Source organism: Procambarus clarkii, chromosome 48 (assembly GCF_040958095.1).
Source record: "Procambarus clarkii isolate CNS0578487 chromosome 48, FALCON_Pclarkii_2.0, whole genome shotgun sequence".
Taxonomy (NCBI): Eukaryota; Metazoa; Arthropoda; class Malacostraca; order Decapoda; family Cambaridae; genus Procambarus; species Procambarus clarkii.
The window spans coordinates 9,487,842-9,500,685 of record NC_091197.1 but is presented as its reverse complement, the minus strand read 5'-3'; the positions used below and the strand labels follow the sequence as shown (position 1 = coordinate 9,500,685).

The 12,844-nt window shown below is 46.2% G+C and overlaps 2 protein-coding genes across 2 annotated transcripts in view; both read right to left on the bottom strand.

Annotated features, from left to right (window-relative positions):
- LOC138351041 (agrin-like) overlaps positions 1–12,844 on the bottom strand; it is a 279,560-nt gene that overhangs the window by 220,036 nt on the left and 46,680 nt on the right. The gene's annotated exons all lie outside the window — the stretch shown is intronic.
- The window catches only part of LOC138351073 (cytochrome c1-like), a 30,185-nt gene that overhangs the window by 10,438 nt on the left and 6,903 nt on the right, over positions 1–12,844 (bottom strand). The window contains exon 2 of the mRNA XM_069302698.1: positions 99–178. Within this exon, the coding sequence (XP_069158799.1) occupies positions 99–178 (80 nt within the window). The remainder of the gene's footprint in view (positions 1–98; positions 179–12,844) is intronic.

Below are 12,844 nucleotides of genomic sequence, written 5' to 3'. Positions count from 1 at the left end.
GGCTAATACTTGGCAGCCTACCCACCATTCTCCTCTGTGATCACCGTTCAGGCATAGAATGTTTCAAGGTTGGCGGGGCTGCTGGGCTTATCTTGTACCCAAGCGTGCTGCTGCTTCTTGTCTCACTACCAAGATATAGTTCTCGATACTTGCATAATCTTGAGTGTCTCTCGTCACCCTGCACAGTGGGTTAATATACTGCCGTGTAAGAGTCTCAACCTCCAACCTCTATAGTCTCCGAGCCTCCAGCTTCCCTCAACCTCCACTATTTCTACCTTTCCATCACTTTCCACCACCCACATACCTAATTTCCACCATCAAGAATATGGGGTGAGCATAATTTTGGTTGTATATAACGCTCGTAAGGCTCCTTTGTGTGTGTGTGTGTGTGTGTGTGTGTGTGTGTGTGTGTGTGTGTGTGTGTGTGTGTGTGTGTAATTACCTAAGTGCAGTTACAGGATGAGAGCTACGCTCGTGGTGTCCCGTCTTCCCAGCACTCTTCATCATATAACGCTTTGAAACTACGTGTGTGTGTGTGTGTGTGTGTGTGTGTGTGTGTGTGTGTGTGTGTGTGTGTGTGTGTGTGTGTGTGTGTGTGTGTGTGTGTGTGTGTGTGCGTGTGTGTGTGGCAGGAGAGCAACAGGTTGCACATGCACAGTTGCAAGCCTGCACCACAAAGCCGCGTATCTCTTATCGCTGCTTCACGCTCCTGCTCCAGGTTTGGACACAGAGCTCCGTTGCCTTGACAACAGCCATAATGTATTAAACCTCCCCTGGCGTTGTCTTGACAACGGATGTACTGTCATACATATCCCCTGAGGTGGACCTAACCAGGGGAGGGCCCCTTAATGTTTAAACATCCCCTGAGGTGGACCTAACCAGGGGAGGGGCCCCTTAATGTTTAAACATCCCCTGAAGTGAACCTAACCAGGGGGCCTTGATATTTAAACATCCCCTAAGATAACCCCTTAATGTTTAAACATCCCCTGAGGTGGCCCCTTAATGTTTAAACATCCCCTGTGGTGGCCCCTTAATGTTTAAACATCCCCTGAGGTGGCCCCTTAATATTTAAACATCCCCTGAGGTGGACCAAACCAGGGGAACCCTTAATGTTTAAACATCCCCTTGATGCCCTTCATCTTCGCTATTTTTTCTGACGTATTTAAAAATAACTTAATATTTTCTTGTAAGTTGTGAATTAATAAGCTATCTATGAGTTTCTTTATTTCCCTCTATTTCCTTTTCTCTTTTAGTTTAGCTTAGATTTATAAGGCCTCTTTAGCCTGGGGATCTTCAAGCCATATTCTGTATTTGGCTTCCATGTTGCGCTTCCTGTCTCCACTTCAAGTAAACTTAAGTGTTTCAGGGCTATAGAGTCGCTTTCTATTCGAATGTCTTGCAAGATAGCAAGACGGGTGCAATCTTCTTCAATGAGCACGTAAGAGACAACAGACAACAGCCCCGTCCATCCGGCGTATGTGAGGCTTAACAACCATATAGTCTCCGTTAAAAAAAAATGCTAGTTAGTCCTGTCACTATATCCTCTCTGCTTATAAGTTAAAAAAAATGATTTATATACGACTCATTACTGATGGCGTTCTAATAGTGCTTCGTTAACCATCACAAATAATCACTAACAGAACCTAAACACCTAACCTAGGGCTAATCTAGGGCTAATCTAGGGTTAACCTAGGGCTAATCTAGGGCTAATCTAGGGCTAATCTAGGGCTAATCTAGGGCAAATCTAGGGCTAATCTAGGGCTAATCTAGGGCTAATCTAGGCCTAGCTATACATAGTATTCTAATATTACATCGTCTAATATCTTGGTGGATTACCACATGGGCAACCGACACTGTATGCTGAGCTGTCTTCCTGTTTCTGTCTGCCTGTCGCTCTGTCTCTCTCTGTCTGTCTCGCTCTGATAGTTTCTCTCTCTCTGTCACTTTGGCTTTCTGTCAGTCTTTCTCGCTGTTTATCTGTTTGACTTCTCGCGTCCACATTCTGCTACTGAATGTTTTTTTTTCAGTTTGTTTCTGAGTCTTTATGTCTGACTCTCTCTATCTCTCTCTCTCTCTCTCTCTTTCTCTCTCTCTCTCTCTCTCTCTCTCTCTCTCTCTCTCTCTCTCTCTCTCTCTCTCTCTCTCTCTCTCTCTCTCTCCCTCTCTCTCTGCTTTATCATTCTGCTCACTTTTTCTCTATACTTTCTTAATCTTGTTACTCTCAACTCTTAACTTTCTATCCACTTTCTACACCCTCACCCTGCCACCCTCACCCTGCCACCCTCACCCTGCCACCCTCACCCTGCCACCCTCACCCTGCCGACGTCAACCCACGAGACTTGCACTCTTGGACACAGCACTCTGCTAACCGGAACCGGTGCGTATTGCACTCTGGGGAAGCAAGAGTGCAGCCAAGACCTTATTAATGTTGAAATGTGAGAGAGAGCTCTGTTGATCTCCTGGAGGGCCGGCGTGTCTTTATCCTTCCCCGTCTCTGTTTATCCTTCTCTTCTCTGTCTCCTTCTTCTTATCTGTCTCCTTCTTCTCTGTCTTCTTCTTCTCTGTCTTCTTCTTCTCTGTCTTCTTATTCTCTGTCTTCTTCTTCTCTGTCTTCTTCTTCTTTGTCTTCTTCTTCCTCTCTGTTTCCTTCCTCACTGCCTCCTTCTTCCTCCTGCCTTGTTGTCCCTCACTGCTCACCGTTGAGGCCTAACAACGGTCACTATCCTCACTGTTGACGCCTCACAACAGTCATCATCCTCACTGTTGAGGATGAAGGACCCAAGAGCAGGATGCTAAATTCATCACGAGAGATGAATTTTCAGAGAGATGAAATTGATGGTGATGAGACACCATCATCATCATCAGATGGCAGTGATGAGGATCTGGGGCCATCATACCCCCTCATCACCATCAGATTTGTGGGGAGTTTTTAGTACTCCTTTACTTGGTAAATTGTTGTGGAAAGTTCTGAATTGCTCCCCTTAATTGTTAAATTGATACGTGTTAAGATATTGGCTGCTATTAATGGTAATCTCTGACTTCACTGCCCTTTTAGCTCATTGACTTCACTGCCCCTTCATTTCCTTGACTTCAATGCATCTTCACCTTTTTGACTTCACTGCATCTCCATCTCCTTGACTTCACTGCATCTTCACCTTCTTGACTTCACTGCCCCTCTATCTCATTGACTTCACTGCTCCTTCATCTTCTTGACTTCACTGCACCTCCATCTCCTTGACTTCATCCCTACCGTGTTTTACCCACATAAGTTGCACTCCCGTGTACTTAAGTAAGACATAAGACATAATACAAACTTAATAAGATACTTAATATATACTTAAATAAGGTATAATACAAAAAAATAATAGGCTTCAACGAAAGAACTTCTTGTCCCCCCCAAGTGTATGTGAAAGAATTCAATGACAGAATATTGTAAGTGAGGGGAAGGAAGCGATGAATTAGCCAGGCTGCATGTTCTCAGACTACCAGGAGGCCATCGACACAGTACAACACGAGATCATAATCCACTGAAAGGGTTATAACCAGGTTGGGGAAGTGACAAGATAGTGTTATTCCTCCTACTCGTCCCGAACACGCCATCCACGCCTCTATTGACAGTAATTGGACATGTAAGCTCTACTTCATAATGGCTTTGTTTCCTTTGTTCCCCCCTTTAAATTGTTAGGACCATTTTCTCATAGAGAAGAGCGCCGTGTAGATAGTAGGTATTTTCTATATCGTTGCTAAGGTAGTCGCAGGTGCAACCTCGCTGTTGCTATGGTTTGGTTTCATGTCAAGATGGTACTCCCTTTTTCTCCTGGAAAGGGAAGCTGTATATATAGGTAGAAGTGTCTTGTTTTGGGTTCGTATGGTCGTCTTTGACGAATGGTCGTGTCTGTAACTCAGGTTCTGCCTGGCCAAATGGTCGTGTCTGTAACTCAGGTTCTGCCTGGTCGTATGGTCGTGTCTGTAACTCAGGTTCTGCCTGGTCGTATGGTCGTGTCTGTAACTCAGGTTCTGCCTGGTCGTATGGTCGTGTCTGTAACTCAGGTTCTGCCTGGTCGTATGGTCGTGTCTGTAACTCAGGTTCTGCCTGGTCGTATGGTCGTGTCTGTAACTCAGATTCAGCCTGGTCGTATGGTCGTGTCTGTAACTCAGGTTCTGCCTGGCCAAATGGTCGTCTCCGTAACTCAGGATCTGCCTGGCCACATGGTCGTGTCTGTAACTCAGATTCAGCCTGGTCGTATGGTCGTGTCTGTAACTCAGGTTCTGCCTGGCCAAATGGTCGCCTCCGTAACTCAGGATCTGCCTATAGTGTTGTCGTGTGGTCGTGACGTCAACGCAAGGTCTGCCCTGGTCGTATGGTCGTACCCACGGACCATACGACCATCCCTCTGAAGCCATTCCACCTCCGTTACACTTCAGTTAAGGAGTTGATCACGATAATATCCCTCGCTATGGTGCCCAGACAGAGGCAACAGGTGCACGCTGCCTGGAGTCGATATATTGCAACATGGCATGCCAATCTTGCAGAGATGGTGGCCATTGTGAAGAAGGGTGGGTAACGTGGCCATGAGGGGATAGAACAACATGGTGGCCATGAGGGATGGAGGGGGGAAGGAAGAGGGGGGGGGGTGTTCGAACCATCGTACAGTTAATTGTTATCAAATCACCTTGTTCATGTGGTATATCACTGTCCTCTAACAACTAGAAGGGAAGGCTGGGATTCAAAGATATTCCTGACTGACTCACGCTCATCTCATTCATGAGTCCTCACGACGACAGTCATATCCACTCACAGCGACTATGAGTGGATATTCTAAAGACAGAATGATGAGAATACCATTAGAATGATGCGAGAGAGAGAGAGAGAGAGAGAGAGAGAGAGAGAGAGAGAGAGAGAGAGAGAGAGAGAGAGAGAGAGAGAGAGAGAGAGAGAGAGAGAGAGAGAGAGTTAAAATAGGTTTCCATATTCTATGGAAACCTATTTTTAAGGACGAAAAAATGTATGAAACGATTATCTTCAATAAATATATAAAGCTATATAATAAAAAATATATATAATAAATTATAATAAATATATTTATTATACATAAATATATAATATATTGATATTATATGTAAAATATAATAAAAATAATTCGTTAATTGCTGATTATTAGATAGTTAAAAAAGTCACATTCAGTCGGCAAAACATCATTTAACATTGTGTTTGTTAAATCAATGTACTCACCTAATTGTGCTTGCGGGGGTTGAGCTCTGGCTCTTTGGTCCCACCTCTCAACCATCAATCAACTGGAGTACAGATTCCTGAGCCTACTGGTCTCTATCATATCTACATTTGAAACTGTATATATGGAGTCTGCCTTCAGGAGGCCGGAGTGCCCTGGAATGTGTGCGTTCCTGTGTGCGTGTGCGAGAATGTCTGTGTGTACGAACGTGTGCGTACATGATCCTTATCTTAAGCTGGATATCTTACTGGATATCTGACCACAACAGTCATGTAAAAGTCATGTAAATGGAGAGAGAGTTGACCCACATGTGTGAGCAAAAGTCCCCAGTCCGGAAGATGATCTTCAGTCGCACTGCTTTTTTAACAGAAAAACGGATAAAGTTCTTGAGAGTGAAGGGATTTTTTGGTCAGGTGAAACTCTTCTTTATTCTCTGAAGAGGTTTCACTTCGTCCTCCTGTGAGGCTTCACTTCGTCCTCCTGTGAGGCTCCACTTCGTCCTCCTGTGAGGTTTCACTTCGTCCTCCTGTGAGGCTCCACTTCGTCCTCCTGTGAGGCTCCACGTCGTCTTCCTGTGAGGCTTCACTTCGTTCTCCTGTGAGGCTCCACTTCGTCCTCCTGTGAGGTTTCACTTCGTCCTCCTGTGAGGCTCCACTTCGTCCTCCTGTGAGGCTCCACTTTGTCCTCCTGTGAGGCTTCACTTTGTCCTCCTGTGAGGCTCCACGTCGTCCTCCTGTGAGGCTTCACTTCGTCCTCCTGTGAGGCTCCACTTCGTCCTCCTGTGAGGTTTCACTTCGTCCTCCTGTGAGGCTCCACTTCGTCCTCCTGTGAGGTTTCACTTCGTCCTCCTGTGAGGCTCCACTTCGTCCTCCTGTGAGGCTTCACTTCGTCCTCCTGTGAGGCTCCACTTCATCCTCCTGTGAGGCTCCACTTCGTCCTCCTGTGAGGCTCCACGTCGTCCTCCTGTGTGGCTCCACGTCGTCTTCCTGTGAGGCTCCACGTCGTCCTCCTGTGAGGCTCCACTTCGTCCTCCTGTGAGGCTCCACTTCGTCCTCCTGTGAGGCTCCACTTCGTCCTCCTGTGAGGCTCCACTTCGTCTTCCTGTGAGGCTATACGTCGTCCTCCTGTGAGGCTCCACTTCATCCTCCTGTGAGGCTCCACTTCGTCCTCCTGTGAGGCTCCACTTCGTCCTCCTGTGAGGCTCCACGTCGTCCTCCTGTGAGGCTCCACGTCGTCTTCCTGTGAGGCTCCACGTCGTCCTCCTGTGAGGCTCCACTTCGTCCCCCTGTGAGGCTTCACTTCGTCCTCCTGTGAGGCTCCACTTCATCCTCCTGTGAGGCTCCACTTCGTCCTCCTGTGAGGCTCCACGTCGTCCTCCTGTGAGGCTCCACGTCGTCTTCCTGTGAGGCTCCACGTCGTCCTCCTGTGAGGCTCCACTTCGTCCTCCTGTGAGGCTCCACTTCGTCCTCCTGTGAGGCTCCACTTCGTCCTCCTGTGAGGCTCCACTTCGTCTTCCTGTGAGGCTATACGTCGTCCTCCTGTGAGGCTCCACTTCATCCTCCTGTGAGGCTCCACTTCGTCCTCCTGTGAGGCTCCACTTCGTCCTCCTGTGAGGCTCCACGTCGTCCTCCTGTGAGGCTCCACGTCGTCTTCCTGTGAGGCTCCACGTCGTCCTCCTGTGAGGCTCCACTTCGTCCTCCTGTGAGGCTATACGTCGTTCTTCTGTGAGGCTCCACGTAATCCTCCTGTGAGGCTCCACTTCGTTCTTCTGTGAGGCTCCACTTCGTCCTCCTGTGAGGCTCCACTTCGTCCTCCTGTGAGGCTATACGTCGTCCTTCTGTGAGGCTCCACTTCGTCCTCCTGTGAGGCTATACGTCGTCCTTCTGTGAGGCTCCACGTAATCCTCCTGTGAGTCACCTGCCCACAGCATAGTTTAGGGGTCAAGAATCGCCCGAGAGGTCAGGTGTGGTACAGTTGACGAGGTCACGTATAGGGAACTTTTCTATAACGATCATTCAGGTCTGAGCCAATGAGCAGAATCCAAACACACACAAAAAATGAGGGTTTAGAGAGCTTCAGTGACCAGTTGTACCTCAGAGGAATCCCCACCCTCAGACCATCTTTTAGGGTGTTCCAGTGGACCATCTTTTAAGGGTGTTCCAGTGGACCATCTTTTAGGGTCTTCCAGTGGACCATCTTTAAGGGGTTTTCCAGAGGACCATCTTTTAGGGTCTTCCAGTGGACCATCTTTAAGGGTGTTCCAGTGGACCATCTTTAAGGGTCTTCCGTGAACCATCTTCAGGAACTCCCCAAACAAGTGCAGCCTCCAACAAGGATGTTCTCAATTGCTTAAGGACGAGCTTGTGTCCTTATCCAACATCTTCAACGTTCAGGTGGTGGAAATAGAGCAAAATAGATGAGAATAGAAGTAAATAGAGGTATACAGAGGTAAATAGACAGTAGTAAACAGCAACAGAGATAAATAGATAAACAGCTCCGTAAACCACTGATAAAATAGATATAGATAAAGGAAATATATAGATAAATCTATATCTTTCCTTTAACCCATTGCTGTCGTCATCACAAATAACTAAACATTCTGACACTTATCGACAATATTGACCAATTTAAGTGCTTTAGTGAAATTAAAATCGACGAAAATATTCGCGGTACTGGACCCCCATTTGCATCTCATTCCTCCCCCTCCCCCCTTGCCATTCCCCCTACCCCTCTCTCACCTACCCCCTCCCCCCTTCCTTTCTCGCCCCTCCCCCCCATCTCCCCCACCCTCCCCACTCTCCCATCCAGCCTCAGACACACATTTCCATCTATACATATAGAATATGTATAGAATATATATATACATATAATGTTTTAAGATCCTCTCCCAGAGAGAATAGAGGAACACAAGAGCAACAATATCTCCTGTACCAATGAAGCCTGAAGAGGGTTTAGTGAGTCTCTGCAATTGTGAAACTCGAAACATCTTAAGACAGAATGGCCCATCACAGCCTAAAATCCGTTCAGCGAACGAATTAAGTTTCTCGGGAGTGTTTCCTTTTCAATCCACGAACGCTGAGAGGAAGAAGAGAGAGAGAGAGAGAGAGAGAGAGAGAGAGAGAGAGAGAGAGAGAGAGAGAGAGAGAGAGAGAGAGAGAGAGAGAGAGAGAGAGAGAGAGAGAGATGAAGTTAAAGATGAGGATGCGAAACAGATCACATAGATGACTATGGCGGTGTATTTTAACAGGGGGGAACAGGTTAGGCAGCATCTCCCTCAAGCAGGTTGAAGGCATGGATAGGGGGTAGAGTCACGCTGCCAGTATGGGAGGATGGTATTGATACAAGGCTAGAAGATAGATGCGACTGATATGGAGGTTAAGGATTATATGCGGTTGGAATGTGGATAGAGGGGTTTCCAGCATCTGTTATATGGGCTAGGTATTGATGAAATTGATACGGAGGGGTTAGGGGATAGATATACATGATACTGGTGTTAGGGAAAAAGATACGTGTGATTTGGGATAGGGAATAGCTAAGATTGATTAGCCTGCAGTGGCTAGAATAAGTAAATTATAATAAATCACTAATCCCCCTTCATAACAGATAAACGGGATATAAAAGGACTATATAGAAACCGATTTATAAGATCCATTCAAGACGCTGAAGCTCTTGAACCATCGAAGATCAAACTCCGACCCTTCAAGAAGCGAGGCCGGCGCTCTACACACTAGCCACAATGGATAGACACAGAAAGGGGGGGCGGGAAGACAGAGAAAAACAGAAGAAGACTAACTAGCGTCTCTCAAGTCAAGATTTACATGACAATCGCGTAATCCAAATCTTTAGCACATCAACTGTACATCACCATCCTCATCTCAGTCATGCTGTACATCATTGTGTAAGCTTAATCATTTTTGCGTAAGTTCTATCACGCAAAAAAATGCATAATCAAAAAGACGGGGACAAAATCTTTGTTCTTGACGCAAGAGCAGGATCCAAGCAGTCAGGCACGAGGGGACAAATCGAACGAACTCGGGAACGAACTCGGGAACAGCCAAATCCCGAACTCAAGAACAGCATCCAACTATGTTCTCCATTTATGGACTTACCGTCAGTTTTAGCAGCAGGGCTTGTAACTACACACAGAAATCACAATACCGTGATGCATCAAATGAACAAATCCACAAGGGCCGTGATTAGCTTTCGAACCTACGTCTGAGAGGCTCCTGTCGTGGCACAGTCGATTAAAGCGCGTGTGGGATCCTTTTGGACGTAGTTTCGAACCCTCATCACGGCCCTTGTGGATTTGTTCATTTGTGACCCACGTTCGTGTTGGTGGTGTCGACCCAAGGGCTCCTTCCACCGTCATCCCGGCTACACCAGACTCCCTAAGGATGTAACCGCTTTGCCATGGTAGATGTGGTGTGGGGGTAGATGTGGTAAGGTGGTAGATATGGTGTGGGGGTAGATGTGGTGTGGTGGGTAGACGTGGTGTGGGGGTAAATGTGGTATGGTGGTAGATGTGGTATGGTGGTAGATGTGGTGTGTATGTGTGATACACAGCTGTGATCCACAGTAACAATAGTAAACAACTTTGTATATTTCACTAAAGTACAAAATTTTACAGACTGATTTGCACTCAGGGTCCACGAAGCAGATATTACGAGTACCATGAAACTCCATGTGATGACAAGAGATCAATCCCACATCATCAATTGCAATTAACATCATACGTGATCAAATTATCATACCGTAACGAGGCAAAATGAATAATGATCCACCCGCTCATTCATTGGCTGATCAATATGCAAATTCATTTTGATCAAATTCAAAATAACAGTCAGGTTGGGTGCATCGGCCGTCAGACTCGTTATGTTAATATTCTTAATTGCCCAATGTGTCACATTTAAGGTGATGTATTCACATTTTCTTTAATCGAAAGGCTGACATCTCTAGATCAGTTTACCACTACAAGCAGTCGAAAATACTGTCATTTATATATTTTTTCGAGACGGGTTGATTGATAACTAAATTCTTAAACTCCTCGACTTAATAAATTACTTGCCACTGAAGCTTCATTTAGGATAAATAGACTGTCACTATCTGGTGTGTTTCTGTGTGTCAGAATGGTCTTCGTCGTCGGCTTGCAACTGGGGAGGGGGGACATAGGTTCAAAACATGTGGGAGACGGGAAACGGTTCGAAACGTTGGCTTCCACCTGATGATTCTGTTCACCTAGCAGTGAAATAGGTAACCTGGGAGTTTAGGCAAGTGGTGTGGGCTTCATCGTGGGAGAGGTCAGGTCAAAGGTCGAAGGTCTTCCATAATGTTAAGTACAGGTTTCCTGTCCCCCAACTAGCGGAGGTATACTAGAGGAGGTATACTGGTGCAGGTATACTAATAGAGATATAATGATGGAGGTATACCAGCATTATACTCCAGAGAAGAATAGATTTTTAATACCTAGGGTCCACCAGATATATGTTTCTCAGGTTTACTTAAAACTATTAAAGTTGTAGATTGAGTTTGTCTCTACACCTTGGTCCTTCGGATCGTTCCATTTACTCGTTACCCTCACGCAAGAAGAAAAAAAGCTTTCTAACATCACTATGACACATCTGATTTTCAAACTTCCATCCGTGTTCTCCTTGTCCTATTGTTATTCATTGTAAATGTTTCCACTTATTCTAATCTGTCAATCTCATTAAGTATATTATACGTCTTTATCATGTCCTGTATTATGTGTGTGTGTGTGTGTGTGTGTGTGTGTGTGTGTGTGTGTGTGTGTGTGTGTGTGTGTGTGTGCGCGTGTGTGTGTGTGCCTGCGTGTTTCAATAGAAAAATTTCGGCACACGTATATTAAAATTCTCGAAATATCTGACAGCAAGGGAATTCATTAAGACAAAAATTTTAAAGAGGATTTCATATTTTTTTACTCTAGCATTTTTCTTCCTCTCTCCTCCACACACCCGCACCCACACGAAAACACACGCACACACACACGTACATACACACACACACACACACACACACACACACACACACACACACACACACACACACACACACACACACGCACACACACACACACACACACACACACACACACACACACGCACACACACACACACACACACACACACACACTCTGACTGGGTGTGTGTGTGTGGCAAAATCCTCCTCATTATAAGGAGGATTAAATCAGAGAATGATAGGATGAGGCTACAAGATGACCTAGACAGACTGCATGACTGGTCCAACAAATAGCTACTATAGTTCAACCCCGAGCAAATGTAAGGTAATGAAACTAGGCAGTGGAAACAGGAGGTCAGACACAGGATACAGAATGGGAGATGAAGTCCTGCGTGAAGCGGACAGAGAGAAAGATCTAAGAGTTGATATAACACCAAACCTGTCGCCTGAAGCCCACATAAAAAAAAATAACATCGGCGGCGTATGCGAGGCTGACTTACATCAGAACTGCCTTCAAGAACCTGTGTAAGGAATCATTCAGAACCTTGTACACCACATATGTAAGACCAATCCTGGAGTATGCGGCCCCAGCATGGAGCCCGTACCTTGTCAAGCACAAGACGAAGCTGGAAAAAGTTCAAAGATATGCCACTTGGCTAGTCACAGAACTAAGAGGCATGAGTTATGAAGAAAGGCAGTGTGAAATGAACCTAACGTCCCTGGAAGATAGGAGAGCTCGGGGAGACATGATCACTCCAAAATTCTAAGAGGAATCGACAGGGTAGAAAGAGATAAATTGTTTGACACGGAGGTAACGCGAACAAGGGGCCACAGGTGGAGACTGAGAACCCAAATGAGCCACAGGGACGTTAGAAAGAACTTTTTCAGTGTCAGAGTAGTTAACAGATGGAATGCATTAGGCAGTGATGTGGTGGAGGCTGACTCCATATACAGTTTCAAGTGTAGATATGATAGAGCTCAGTAGGCTCAGGAACCTGTACACTAGTTGATTGACCTTTGAGAGACGGGACCAAAGAGCCGGAGCTCAACCCCCGCAAGCATAACTAGGTGAGTACCCACACACACACACACACACACACACACACCCCACATACACACACACACACACACACACACACCCACATACACACACACACACACACGCACACACCCACATACATACACACACACACACACTCACACACCCACACCTCTCTCATACACACACACACACACACACACACACCCACATACACACACACACACACTCACACACCCACACCTCTCTCACCTATGAAGCCCTCCACAGTGAAGCAGGAAAGACCTGATCACGTCATGGTTACATCACCACATGCGCCGTCACCCTGGCTTCAATTCGCGTCATACTCAACCATACCCGGGGCGGGAGATTGACAAAAACTAATCAGGCCAAGCTAGGATGTATCGAGTTAATCATAGCCTCGCTGTCTGGCCACGACTAAAGAACATGGCAGTTGAGTCAACTAGAGAAGAACATCGAGAATGGGAATCAGTGACTGATTCACACCCTGGATCCATCCCTTCGAAAGGAGAATTGCACCTACCTTGAGGCTACCTTGAGGTGCTTCCGGGGCTTAGTGTCCCCGCGGCCCGGTCGTCGA